The sequence below is a fragment of the Xiphophorus couchianus genome, chromosome 18 (genome assembly GCF_001444195.1).
Source record: "Xiphophorus couchianus chromosome 18, X_couchianus-1.0, whole genome shotgun sequence".
NCBI lineage: Eukaryota > Metazoa > Chordata > Actinopteri > Cyprinodontiformes > Poeciliidae > Xiphophorus > Xiphophorus couchianus.
The window spans coordinates 12,940,349-12,955,207 of NC_040245.1; the positions used below are offsets into that span (position 1 = coordinate 12,940,349).

The 14,859-nt window shown below is 40.7% G+C and overlaps 1 protein-coding gene across 1 annotated transcript; it reads right to left on the bottom strand.

Annotated features, from left to right (window-relative positions):
• Window positions 1-82: 82 nt before the first annotated feature.
• Window positions 83-11,564, bottom strand: siae (sialic acid acetylesterase). Its single transcript, XM_027998845.1, has 10 exons — window positions 11,367-11,564; window positions 10,619-10,783; window positions 8,701-8,855; window positions 7,386-7,524; window positions 6,701-6,908; window positions 6,383-6,468; window positions 6,167-6,300; window positions 5,893-6,047; window positions 5,349-5,535; window positions 83-865 (listed from the first exon to the last, which is right to left on the bottom strand). Exons 1-10 carry the CDS (start codon window positions 11,416-11,418, stop codon window positions 614-616), a joined length of 1,533 nt encoding a protein of 510 aa, XP_027854646.1. The 5' UTR covers window positions 11,419-11,564; the 3' UTR covers window positions 83-613.
• Window positions 11,565-14,859: the final 3,295 nt, after the last annotated feature.

The following is a 14,859-nucleotide window of genomic DNA, read 5'->3' on the forward strand; positions in this document are numbered from 1 at the left end:
AAATATACACACAAGCATTACAATAAATGAACACACAATGTTGACTGCAATATGGCTGGATGAATAGATGGGGGGGGGGAGATGACTTGGAAAAAACAGAACATGGACAAACATGTTCCCAGACTTGGACATTATCTACAATTTGTATGCATCCATCTGCAGTTTGTCCAATATCCTTTAGCTCCATATTTAAACCTTATCAGTAGAAATATCACCCATAAATTAACAGTACTTTGTTTTGAGAGAATTTGTAGTGAATACAAAAGAGAACTATAGAAAATTGATTCTGAAAAATAATTTGACATAAAAATATAAAATCAGAATGGGTAAAATATTAAAACACTGGTTTTCACAACATAATCCTTATTACACCAAGAAATCAGAGTTATTGCATCACCTGGTGACACATTACAGCATAAACAAAGTTTAGACATTCTTTTGCATGTATGACCATTAAATTATCCATTTATCCTGAGAAAATTGGACTAAAGTCATTTTCATTCTACCAGTCATTTTATTATTCATCAAAATAGTGGATATTGTTAATTAGAAAAGAGAACAAATCAATTTAAATCCCTTTATTTTTTTTCCCTCACCTTCTAGTTTAGGTGCTTTACCAAATTTGATTGCCTGCATATCGATTGGTGATAAAAGGAGGCGCAGGTAAATTCTTACTGGAACCATAAACAGGACATGCTTTAAATTCACAGGGCCAGTCTCTCCATCCATATCTAAGAGCAGCAATTTTAGATGGTGGGCATGCAGAAGCAGACAGCTGGATGGTGGTCTGATTCCAAACCATAATGGGAGCTGGTGACCAAAGGGAGTCGGGTTCACATGACGCATTCTTCTCTGAGCAGCAGATCTTTAATTAAAAATAAGAACAAAAATTATAACATGATATATTTTGTCATTCCACTCAAATACAATGTTAACATCTAAAGGTGTAGTAATATTGTTTTACATTATGCAAGGTTAGTTAATGTAGAACTTTAAGAGAAATGGTGAAGAAATGCTACCTCAGTAAGTTATTTCAGTGACCATTTTAAAAGTAAAAATTGCATATAATTATTAAACTGCAGTAATTTCAAGAGTATATTTCTGTCGAATTTATTTAGTTTACATCTAATGGAAACTCAAAGCTTGGTTTCAAAGTATGTGTACATTACATAAGATTTTTTAAAAAGTATTTTCACAACAGACTATTGAGCAGTTTATCCATGTACAATATAGTACAAGGTCAGAGTTAATTTTGCGTGAATTGCTGCAACAACGTGGCGTGAAGGCGATCAGCCTGTGCTTCTGCTGAGGTTGCATTAAAAGCTTACTTTAGCTCGTCTGCATTATTGAATCTAGTGTTTCATCTTCCTCAAGGAAGATTACATTCTATGTCAACTTATGTCAACTAAAATACTCCAATAGAAAACATGGCTCCCCAAATCTAAACTGACTGTAGAAAACTCGCACTGGATCTCAAACAACTTGGATCATTTGCCGCTTTTCTTTTCCTCTGGACTCTAGGACCTTGATGTTCTAATGAAATTCTACATTCACTTTCAATAGCAAGGAGAACTTTGGAAGTATGTTCTGGAACCAGTCTCCTTGAGAGGGGCTGGACATACTTCCACTCTGGAGTTGCCCAGGGAGAGAGACGGATCCCTCCGCCTACGGGTGGGGGGACGGGTTCTGACTGTCGTTTGTGCTTACGGGCCGAACGACAGTTCAGATTACCCACCCTTTTTGGAGTCCTTAGAGGGGGTACTGGAGAGTGCTCCTCCTGGGGACTCCCTTGTTCTGCTGGGGGACTTCAACGCTCACGTGGTCAACGACAGTGAGACCTGGAGGGGCGTGGTTGGGAGGAACGGCCCACCCGACCTGAACTCGAGCGGTGTTCTGTTGCTGGACTTCTGTGCTCGCCATGGATTGTCCATAACGAACACCATGTTCAAGCATAAGGGTGTCCATATGTGCACTTGGCACCAGGACACCCTAGGCCGCAGTTCGATGATCGACTTTGTCATCGTTTCATCGGATCTGCGGCCGTATGTCTTGGACACTCGGGTGAAGAGAGGTGCGGAGCTGTCCACTGACCACTACCTGGTGGTGAGTTGGCTCCGGTGGTGGGGGCGAAAGCCGGTCAGACCTGGCAGGCCCAAACGTGTTGTGAGGGTCTGCTGGGAACGTCTGGCGGAATCCCCTGTGAGACGGAGCTTTAACTCCCATCTCCGGCAAAACTTCGAACACGTCCCGGGGGAGGTGGGGGACATGGAGTCTGAGTGGACCGTGTTCCGTGCCTCCATTGTCGAGGCGGCCGATCGGAGCTGTGGCCGCAAGGTTGTCGGTGCCTGTCGCGGCGGCAACCCTCGAACCCGTTGGTGGACACCTTCGGTGAGGGATGCCGTCAGGCTGAAGAAGGAGTCCTATCGAGCCTTTTTGGCCTGTGGGACTCCGGAAGCAGCTGATGGGTACCGGCGGGCGAAGCGGCATGCGGCTCGGGCGGTTGCTGAGGCAAAAACTCGGGTGTGGGAGGAGTTTGGAGAGGCCATGGAGAAAGACTTCCGCACGGCTTCGAGGCGATTCTGGTCCACCATCCGGCGTCTCAGGGGGGGGAAGCGGTGCAGCACCAACACTGTTTATAGTGGGGATGGTGTGCTGCTGACCTCTACTCGGGACGTTGTGGGCCGGTGGGCAGAGTACTTCGAAGACCTCCTCAATCCCACCAACATGCCTTCCACTGAGGAAGCGGAGCCTGGGGACTCTGGGTTGGGCTCTCCAATCTCTGGGGGCGAGGTCGCCGAGGTGGTTAAAAAGCTCCTCGGTGGCAAGGCCCCGGGGGTGGATGAGATCCGCCCGGAGTTCCTTAAGGCTCTGGATGTTGTAGGGTTGTGTTGGTTGACGCGACTCTGCAATATCGCATGGACATCGGGGGCAGTTCCCCTGGATTGGCAGACTGGGGTGGTGGTCCCCCTGTTCAAAAAGGGGGACCGGAGGGTGTGCTCCAATTATAGAGGGGTCACACTCTTAAGCCTCCCTGGCAAGGTCTATTCAGGGGTCCTGGAGAGGAGGGTCCGTCGGATAGTCGAACCTCGGATTCAGGAAGAGCAGTGTGGTTTTCGTCCTGGTCGTGGAACACTGGACCAGCTCTACACCCTCAGCAGGGTCCTGGAGGGTGCATGGGAGTTCGCCCAACCAGTCTACATGTGTTTTGTGGACTTGGAGAAGGCGTTCGACCGTGTCCCTTGGGGAGCCCTGTGGGGGGTTCTCCGGGAGTATGGGGTACCGGGCCCTTTGATACGGGCTGTCAGGTCCCTGTATGACCGGTGTCAGAGTCTGGTCCGCATTGCCGGCAGTAAGTCGGGCTCGTTTCCGGTGAGAGTTGGACTCCGCCAGGGCTGCCCTTTGTCACCGATTCTGTTCATCACTTTCATGGACAGAATTTCTAGGCGCAGCCAAGGTGTTGAGGGGATCCGATTTGGTGGCCTCAGGATCTCATCTCTGCTTTTCGCAGACGATGTGGTCCTTTTGGCTTCATCAGATCGTGATCTGCAGCTCTCGCTGGATCGGTTCGCAGCCGAGTGTGAAGCGGCCGGGATGGGGATCAGTGCCTCCAAATCCGAGGCCATGGTCTTGAGCCGGAAAAGGGTAGAGTGCCCTCTCCGGGTCAGGGGGTTGTCCTGCCCCAAGTGGAGGAGTTTAAGTATCTCGGGATCTTGTTCACGAATGGGGGAAGAAGGGAGCGGGAGATCGACAGGCGGATTGGCGCAGCGTCTGCTGTCAAGCGGGCGCTGTACCGGTCCGTCGTGGTGAAGAGAGAGCTGAGCCAAAAAGCGAAGCTCTCGATTTACCGGTCGATCTACGTTCCCACCCTCATCTATGGTCATGAGCTTTGGGTCATGACCGAAAGAACGAGATCGCGGATACAAGCGGCCGAAATGGGTTTTCTCCGTAGGGTGGCTGGGCTCTCCCTTAGAGATAGGGTGAGAAGCTCAGTCATCCGGGAGGGACTCAGAGTAGAGCCGCTGCTCCTTCACATCGAGAGGAGCCAGTTGAGGTGGCTTGGGCATCTGGTCAGGATGCCTCCTGGACGCCTCCCTGGTGAGGTGTTCCGGGCACGTCCCACCGGGAGGAGGCCCCGGGGAAGACCCAGGACACGCTGGAGGGACTATGTCTCTCGGCTGGCCTGGGAACGCCTCGGGATTCCCCCGGAGGAGCTGGAAGAAGTGGCTGGGGAGAGGGAAGTCTGGGCCTCCCTTCTGAAGCTGCTACCCCCGCGACCCGACCTCGGATAAGCGGAAGAAGATGGATGGATGGATGGATGGAACTTTGGAAGAGTCACTTTAGTACCTTTTCTCTCTTGTTCAGAAGTGTTTTAACGCAAGAAATACAACAATTATACATTATACATTTTGAAAAGCCAGTTTTGAGCACCCAGTACCATGTTTTAATTTCCACAAATAGAAAAATGACTTTATATGATTGACAAAGAAGAAGGGGAAAAAAAGCGCCTAATATTTTAGTCCCGGATAGAATCCAACGCTTCAAATATTAACTTTAGCATTTGAGGCAACATCCTCCTTAATGATATACGGCAGGAAAATGGTCATAATTTGCCCCAATAATATTATAAAAGCAGAAGAAACTCTCACTCCCAGGTATATTAACATAGAAGAAAGCCATGGTAAACTCATTAAGTCGTTCTTAGCCTTCACCGTTTAAAGTCCAGTTGCTGTTCATAAATTCTTTGATGTCACGCCCTAATGTCTAGACATGACTGTCACCATGATATGTCATCTGACCTTTGACCCCTTACTGCTATCTAAAACTACATTTTTCAATTAATTTACATTATTTATGCATAGCCATGAACCAAATGTAGAACATGGACAGATTCCTTTGTGTAAGTGCCACACACAAAATGGACAGGATTTTGGGTTGTGGGATCTTTGAGCAAGAGTCTGGAGCTACGTATTAATTCAGGGCACAAATGATGACATTCTTGTCTTTTGAGTTCTTATACCATCCCCTGATAAAATTAGCAGGGCAATGAGCTGCATCTTAAAAATGCTAAAGGAAAGGCACCACTTGACGTTCTGACTCCAGCTGCTCTCCACACCGAGTGAATAAGGGCAGAATCTACCTCCGTTTGAACAGGCTGAAGCTGCAGTTGTCCTTGTTGCTTCTGAACTTTTTCAAACATTTTTTCTTCCACTCAATAAATGCTTGAAATACATTATGTGTAAAGGATTTCCATGATATGCAAACTTCACTTTTTGAATTGAATTGCTGAAATAACTTTTAATAGTATTCTGATGCATAGAGTAGCACCTGCATTCTGCTGTGAGCCTCACCTCAAATATGTCTTTAGATGGCGTAACGAAGATCTCCTGGTCATAGGTGACGTTGACTGTACTTTCACTAGGCACAATTACTTTGGGGAAAGGTCCCTGGAAAGAGATGCCTTTTTCCCCATATGCCACAGCTCTGGCACCCAGCGTAAGTCTGTGGGCAACATCTTGTTTGTCTCTAGGGTGGATTCTGAAATAGAAAATTATTCTCCATAACACTGCTACAGAATATGAGCAAAGAGGACTAAAGATAGTCAATACAGTAAAATATAGAAGAAAACTGGACAGATCTCTCTCCAGTTGAGGAGAAAAACTTCTGCATTTTTCTCCTCAAAACTTGAAATATTGTCATATTATTTGACAGCATAGCTCACACTTCTTTGTTCTTCTGTGACCACACTCTGGCTGATTTACGCTCCTAAAGACCACAGCTGCATAAATTTCTGCCAACATGGATGTCTGCTGTCCAAAGCAAGTGCATTTAGGAAAAGTTTCAAATTCTGAACAGATTCTAAGTGCACAGCATTTTTAGAAATTGCATCCTTACGTGCCATACGGTGAAGTTTTATCTGGTAAGTCAAAAGAAACCGCCATAAAGGTGTTCTTCATCCTAATGTTTGGGACAAATCCCACGTCTGCAGTTTGGTGCCAGCGAATGTCTGGAAAGCCGTCATCTGTGGCGCCTTCTTTGTCTGTGGATAGCTGTACATGAAATAAATAATATACCTGATGCAAAATAACTGTAGAAATAAGACTATTGCCTTGTGTCTTCTGCTTGTTTGGCTCTTTTTTAGATTTAAAGAGCCAAATGCACTGCATACTTGAACAAATCCAAATGGGAAGTCAGGAGCAGTCTGCCCCCCCGAGCCTTGGTGAAATGCCATCCTCCAGTCATTTATCATCGTAGGGAATGAGCAGTTGTAGTTGTCCTTATGGTACTCTGTATTCGCCTCACCTGAAAAGGAGAAAACATTTTTATGGATTTTTATGGAGTGTGAATTTTTCAAAACACCTTTCATATGTCATGGCTTTGCTACCTTGGTACCAGATGGCTCCATAGATGGTCATATTGAGGAATGGATGGATCATTGCATTCCACAAAACGGTGCTCTTCAGCATAGAACTGAGGGATTAGAACAAGCAGAGAGCAGAGATCATTAACCCTTACCGGCCGAAAGGTGTCGCAGACGATACATTTTTACACACCAACTTTCTGAGACTTTGTGCTATCTGAAAAATTTCAACGGTTTCTGAAAGGGGAGACGTTGTGCTTTCCCGCCAATATTGGGTTATTATGGTAATTTTACTCCCGGGCTTAAACGACTTAAAGGGTTTTAAACAAAATGGAGACATACTTTTCAGTTTGCTGGATTATGTCTTCTTTAAGTTCATACATGTCCTCACTTGGCACCAGCCCACACTGTTTCAGCGCTCTTGTGGATGACCAGGCTTCTACTGGTGTGCCTCCCCAACTTGATTCCACCAGTCCTATGGGGTAATTCAACTTCTCATACATGTAACGCCCAAAGAGCCAGCACAACCCAGAGAACTCTGCCAGCACACCTGTAAGTTCAGAAATATTGTAAAGCTCAGGTGAGAAGTTTACATACAATAAATATTGGATTATTTGTGACTATTAATTACAAGTTTGAGCTGCTCCTCTAGCATGGAATGATCATAAAACTAACAAGGACTGGATGCATGTTTGAATTTACTGTGTTTTTCGAAAATCCTTACAGCAGTCTAAATTACACACAGACTCAAATTTCTACATACATACTGATCTTTGGCTGAATAGCCGATGGTTGCAAAAAGCGTGTTATTGGTGTGAAAGTTCCTAAGAAACATTTTATAAAGTATTGATAGGGTATAGATGTAATGCTGATACTGTTGGGATGAGAGAAACTCCACAGTAAATCCATCCATGTACATCCGATTTTAGATTAAAACATTAAACATTGCCACTGTATGTTGTGCACTCGTATAGCTCAGTACAGAGAACCAAAACATTGAACAGTTTATCGAAAGAAACAATCTTACTGCTGTTGGGAGCAGACCAGGGTATTTCCACTTGGATGAGATCAATCAGCTCAGTTTTACTCATGTTCAAAGCCGTCATAAAAGGCCTTACATGAGGATATTTAGATGAGAGCGCAAGCTCCTCAGATGAGTTGAAAATCTATTTGAGAATAAAAAAGAAAAAGAAACAAGTAAATTGTGAAGTCTAGACTAGACCTTTTGGAGATTTTCTCCCAAGGAAGTTCCAGCTCTCAAATGAGACTGGTGCAGGAGGCAGCAAGGCAAACTGGTTGTGTAAAAATCCAGTTTGCCTTGCTGCCACTCAAAGGTCAAGTCAGAGTCACACAATTACATAATTATAAGCATTTCATTCACTTATTGCTTGATCCTCACCTCTTTTGAGACTATTTAAACCAGTTGAGTAACATTATATAACTGTATTCCAGTGTCTCTGCAAATAGATAAGAGAATATGCTCACTTTAATTTTACTAAGGCTGTCTGAAACCACCATTGGTGCTTTTGAACTTGTGAAAACCTCACAATCCTGATCAGCTTAACTCATCTACATCAGCAACTGGACAGCAGGAGTTAAACCAAACTTACAGAGAAGAACTTATTATCTTGTGACATGAAAACTAAATCAAACAATGCTAGAGGACTGAGTGGCAAACAATGTTTATGGATTTAAAGGGCACATTGTGTTACTAAAGCTCAGTGTTGGGTCATTTCTAAACAAACTGCATGAATATAGGAGAAAATCAGCTTATGTTACTCTGACCCTAATCTGAGAGTTTCTTCTTGTTGGTGTGGTGTTTCTCCCACTTTTGAGTTTTAAATTTGACTGGTTAAAAATAACTACACTTGAGAGTTTTAAATATGGCTGCTGTAAACCAATGAGGCTGCCTTTAACTCGTGATGAAAGCAGTTCCCTTTTCTGGTCCAGCAGCAAACTAGGGCTGGATGGTTAAGAGTTCACTGTGGTAAAGCCACAATGTTATCTTTGAGGACATAAACTGCTGCTTAGTGAGCACTAGCACTGATATATACGTATATACACTGCTCAAAAAAATAAAGAGAACACTCAAATAACACATCCTAGATCTGAATGAAAGAAATATTCTCATTGAATACTTTGTTCTGTACAAAGTCGAATGTGCTGACAACAAAATCACACAAAAATCATCAATGGAAATCAAATTTATTAACCAATGGAGGCCTGGATTTGGAGCCACACACAAAATTAAAGTGAAATAACAAAATAAGAAAAGGGTTAAATGTTTTCTTTCAGATCCAGTCAGACAGGTGTCTTTAAACAACCAGGTGCACATACTTTACCTGGGACATTGTGAATAACATGTTGCTCTGGCCTCCACATAGCCAGATGTCTCCAAACAGCACATCTTTCAGGCTACATATGCTATTTTCAGCTGCAGCGTATATGCTGTAAGGACCACCAGCATCAACGGGTTCAAGGGTGACTTGCCAAATGCCTGTTGGAGAAAAAAAAAATCATCAATACATGCAATCAAATCAAAATCTTTTTTGGGTTTGATTCTGGATTATTTGTAATAGTGGGTAAAATTAGTTTGTCACACGATGCAGCTTGTGAAAAAAGTTAAAACCCTGACAGTGCACTGATGACACATTTTGACTGAATTTACAGGCTTTGCAAAACCAGAAAAGAAGTTCGAAAAATTGGTCATTTCACAATATGAATGATAGGTGATTGTTATGGCCATCGTTTGAGCTATGCTGTTAACCTGCTCTGTCCCTTTACAGTACTGACTTGCAGAACTGTTGAAGATCACAAGGTACATTTGTCATCATTTTATTTAGAGCAACTGATAAATGTGGGGATAAGAAAACATCTATGGAATTACAATGATGTGTGATATTTGTGTTCTGAGCTGTGCACATGCAAGCTAAATCAAATGGTTTTATTATCTCCTCATTATGCAGTCAGGTTCTCCAGAGTCCTGCTAATGACCTCATTATTTGATTAAGGTGTGTTGAAGCTGAGACGCAACGAAAAAATGTAGGGCACCATCCCTCGAGGCCTGCATTTGAAAATCCCTGCTTTAGAAAATGCATTTAGACGTGTGCCTAAAGGAGAAATGTCATCAAAACTTTTTAGCATTATTACTCTTTATTTCACCACAATAATTTTATTGAGATTAAAATTATTTTTTGCAGGAAAATCCTGGCCAAATCTGTGAGCAGCACAAAAAACACATAACAGCCTTACAGTTTTTGTTTATGAAGGCAAATAATTTTAAAACTCAGACAAAAAAAAAGAGCTTTTAAAGCCAAACCTTTCCAAAACAAAACCTCTACATATGGACAATGGTCCATATATAGAGCATTGTCTATATATGCATAACATGTTATGAATAAGTGTGTTTGAAATAAAGATATGTAACAAAACTCACTTTGTGGACTTCATGTTAATATCAACTTTCACAATGAATTGTGAAAGAAGAAGTGGTCATTTGTTTCAGTAAGTAATTTGTAAACATAACTTTGATTTTGGAGAAATTAAAATAAGGTCCAACTACCTATGAAGTAGAAAGAATGTAGAAAAGGCACAGTAATTCGTAAATACCAGCCATTATTAGCAGCCTCGTCAAATCATGATAAATATAACAATCTTGAAGCAAAATGACAATCACATACACTACCTATATTTAATAAATACATAAGTAGGAATTTTTATTTACCCTATATTCGTTTTCAAAAAAATGACCTAAGCTCCAAACCTATGGATCCATACATGCCAGCAGTCATAACATAAGACAGACCCAGTTATAGAGCAGAAAATTATGTTTCATAGACTGTTTCCTAAACACAAGCTTTGGTTTTGAGTTCCAGGTGATTGTCTTAATTGAAAGTGTAAATAATACCATCACATACATAAGTGTGTCTAACATAATTAAGCTTGATTAGTTCTGATATGCCATGGTGAGGTTTTAAAAGTGGCACTTCAGTAAAGAAGCATTCATGAAAACATTGGTAATTCCACCTAATTAATAATCATAATTTCAGGTTGGCTGCTGCCTGTGTTGTTCGCAAAATCATTTCATCGCTTCATTTAACTCTGATTAGGGAAACGGTGAAAATCCCTCCCTCACGTCTGATAATTGGCGTAATTGAGGAATGACCTCAGTCTGTAGCCTGCACCCCACAGATATATTAAAAATAAACTTTTCCTGTGTTCTGAAGAACACAAAACAAGAAACAAAGGTGCCGGATTTACCGTTTGTCACAGGGGCTGATAAGACTTTCTGTAGAACTGTAGAACTGGTCAGGTAGACCGTGACCTGCTTCCTCTCACGGCCGTACCCCCACAGGACAGCTTTCTGTGGGGCCTTCTGCAGCACCATGTGGTCTCCATAATAAGAAGCAAAGCGCAAGGTCCCATCTTATCAAAGACAAAGATAATAAGAAAAAAAAGTAAATAAATAAAAATAGATAAAATCAATTTTAGAAAAGGTAAACAAATAGATAATTGATTAAACATACAGTTAAAAAAAAATTAACAATAAAAAGAGCATAATTGTTTCATTATTTCTTGTGGCAGCATGCTGTAATTCATGACGTAATTCATCATAGTTAAGGTGCACTAAAGCAAGCAACCATAAAATAACATAAGATAATTAAAAGAACAACAGTACAGATTATCAAATTATTTATATGTTTAAAAATTCTGAACACATCTACTTTCTGACTCATTAAATGCATTTGAAATTTTAGGTATGAAGAAAATATCAATGCAATTGTTTTTATTGTGGCATTATTGTCTCTCCATACATCTACCCACAAGGAAATATTTATTGAAATAAGACTTCATGTCTCAATGGGGCACCACTTAATGAACTGCATGTATTTCTAGGAGCTGAGTAACAGGGTGGGATTTGTGTTTTGTTAGCAAGTTTCCTGGGGACCCATACAATCTGAGCCTGATTAACTAGGGACGTCGAAGGCGTCCGACACTCTGTACTCACCGCTGTCGTGCAAAGCAGCTAAAAGCATCACAACTACATAGATTAAAGCCATGACTTGAAGACGGTTCAGGTTATCAAAATGACGAACAGTTCTTTCCACGAGTGTTGTTAGATTTAATAGATTGAATAGTACAGAGAACTAGGTCGAAACTTCCTCAACCAGGTCAGGTGATTAACCAAACTAACTGAGCGTCACGCAGTACTAAAGTGTTCTGTAAATGCGGACTTTCAAAATAAAAGCACGAACGAACAAAAATTAAAATAGTTTGAGCACTGTATACAGAAATAGTGGCAGTCATTTTTTCCTGCTACAGTGTTTTTCACAACTTCTTTTTTAATTGTGCAACCAAAAAAACTAGCTTTGGAATTTTTTTAATTCTGCTTGTGTTAATTTTTTAACACTTTATTGCGAAGTTAAAATGTTATGCAATTGAATGTAGAAAGAAAGTCGAGCATTAAGTCTCTTTCATAGTGCAGTCAACAGTCAACCCCTTATAACAATTAAATCCCAAAGTAGAACTATCAACTTTATTTAAACAAATAGCATAATTTATTGGTCTTATAAGGATAAGACTAATACATTTTAAATAATGAAGCAAGAATTTATTGATAACAATGTTTTTTGTAGACTGGTTTTATTTTTGATATGCTAGTTTGTTTTTTTCTCGGCCACCATTTATTTCACATCTTTGCTACTACTCTTATATCCACACATTGTCCAATCCACGCCTATTTCGTGCCCATTTTTCTGAATACAACTTACTGGTTCACTTCTGCTGGACCTGGTAGGTAAGTATTTCTGTTTAATTAGTTAGATGGTTGTGGTTCTGATAGCATTTCAGATTCATATAAAATGTGGTGGGATTATGACCCTTTATCAAATCAAAGTTATCATGAATGACTTCCTCCTTGTAAATACTACATAACAACCAGTTGTAAAAGTAGGTATAAAATTCGACAAATGGTTAGAATTAGACATTTTGTCAAAGACTGCTCATTGTTTTTTTACACATTTCTATAAAAGATAAACAAATGGGCATCCTCCACCTCTTTGTTTACTTCGCCTAAAGCCTGGCATTAATTTTGCAGATACTTTGGTTTTTGTGTATTTTCGTTAAAGCTCTGGCCTAAATGGAACTGGAGGCGTTCTAGGATTGTACCTTTTGAGATTGTAACATCATGCACCGTCATGAGCTAGGTAGCACAGTAAAGACACCATTGCATTGTTTTTAAACTGAAAGGTGTCACAAGCTCATTTATGAAATCACATTAGATACTTTTTAGATTAGATTAGATTTATGAAACCTAATGAATATTTATATTTACACATAAATTTAAAAGAAGGTTCAAATGCAGACATGTTCCTGAAACTTCCTATAGCTTGCATAACTGTAATAGTGTTGTGAGCTTAATTTACAAGAAAGCTTTCTAAATCTCTTTTGAGAAACATGAAAGTGAAAACTGAATCCTAAGCATCATAAACCAAAAGTGGGATTTCAAACTTTCCTTGAAGGTCTTCTCTACCCACAAAGCACACTGTCTATTAATTATTATGCGCTTATTCTATAATCAAATATACAGTATAACCACATTAATTAGGTAATTTCTCAAATCTTTCCAGTGGCTGTGTGTGCAGTGAATCCTTACGTAGGCCAAAGTAATTACCATCCAAAGGCCAGTACAACAGCATGAAAAATGACAGCAGATGTAACATTAATTACCCAACAATTTACTAGCCAGGTGTTTATTTACAAAAGGTTCTTAGGCTTTGGCCTGTGGTAAAGACAAATGATCACACTGAGTTCAGCTGACATATTATTTAAAAAATATATTTTAGAATATAAATAGAAAACTCAAGTGATAGGTACAGATTGGGCTGGAAACTGAAAAGATGCCGCTTAGAGTTCATAATAATGAAACAGCGTTTAGCAATTAAAAATCTTTTTAACATGTGGAACTCAAAAATTATTTAAAACACATCCATCTGTATATAAATGAAATAAAAATCAGACAACTCTTCCCGACAACTGTATGTGTTAATTAAAAGATACATATGTGAAATGTCATTTAGGTATATTTCATGCATTTCTTTTTCTCAATTTTACCAGTTTATGTTATGTCTGAACATACAGGAAACACCAAATACATTTGGCATACTTAACATAATCAGTAAGACCACTTTAGACATTTGTCTAAAGCTTTTAAGTGATTGAGGTAAAAAAACACAAAAGCTCAATCACTCCTTAAAACTACTGGATTATTTAATCACTCGAAATGCCACTGCATCTATTAGAACCTCCATTAGACAGTTTTAACTAACTGGATCAAAAATGGTATCACAGAATATAAAATTAGAACAATTACAAGAAGCCTGGTCCTTTCAACAGACCACCATTTCAAAGGGATCCACAATTAATTGAACATGTTGGCCTAAACATGTTGTAATTTTCCCAAGAACTAAAAAAATTGCTGTTTGTGATATGTCAAAACTCAGTTACTTTACAAATGGTATATCTTTAGTTATATTTTTCACCCCGGGTGGTCACCATTTTCTCACCTGTGCAATGCATGCTGGGTTGATGACACGATTGCTTTGCATCCGTTCTGTACTGGACTGTATTGAGTAAACACAGGTAGGCTAACTTTACATAATAATTTAAAAACTGGACTAGATGCACATTTGTAGCAACCTTTCCTTGGTACCATGGTGGAATTCTGGGAGCTCCTCTGAGGACCCCATCCTTGGACAAATGTTTGTAGAAATGTCTAGGTATGTGGTTTTATTCACACATGGCCATTGAAATGATTGGAAAAGCTTATGTAAATACACTGAACACAAGAACATCTTAGGTGATCTGTAATTCACTCAACATCCATCCATCCATCCATTGTCTGTTCGCCCTTGTCCCTAATGGGGTCGGGAGGGTTGCTGGTGCCCATCTCCAGCTACGTTCCAGGCGGGAGGCGGGGTACACCCTGGACAGGTCGCCAGTCTGTCGCAGGGCATAATTCACTCAACATGTTTTGTTAAAGTAGTACTTCAATACTAACATTGCAGTTCAGAGTCCAAGCCAGCTCTCAAATTAGAGTGAAGAACTTGAAAATAGCCCTCCACCCCCAATTCATGGAATGATTCATGGTCTATTCTGTCGTGTTTTACAACTAATTTCAAGACCTGAAATTGAGCTCCACAAATATGTTTGTGGTTTTATGCAACAATCAAAATTTACGACTGCTGGCCAAGCCCCTCATAGGTCTCTTAACATATCATTTCCAATCCAACGTGTGATAAATCTCTCAGATTATCGTCTTACTTTAAGTCAGTCAGTCAGCAGCCACTAGGTGCATGAGAGGAGGCCAAGCATCATATCTGCAGCCCACACAGCATCGTGCTTTCACAATTTCACACCCACTGCAGAAGTTTAACATTTTAAGCATTAGGCCATCTTATGTTTTGCCAAACAGCCAAAAAAAAAAAGACTCTTTCCATTGC

Coding starts and splice junctions, on each gene's coding strand:
- siae (XM_027998845.1), bottom strand. CDS start 11,418: ATGGCTTTAATCTATGTAGTTGTGATGCTTTTAGCTGCTTTGCACGAC. Junction 6,469..6,700: donor ATAATCCAGCAAACTGAAAA/GTATGTCTCCAT, acceptor CTAATCCCTCAG/TTCTATGCTGAAGAGCACCG. Junction 5,536..5,892: donor AAAACTTCACCGTATGGCAC/GTAAGGATGCAA, acceptor TTTCTATTTCAG/AATCCACCCTAGAGACAAAC.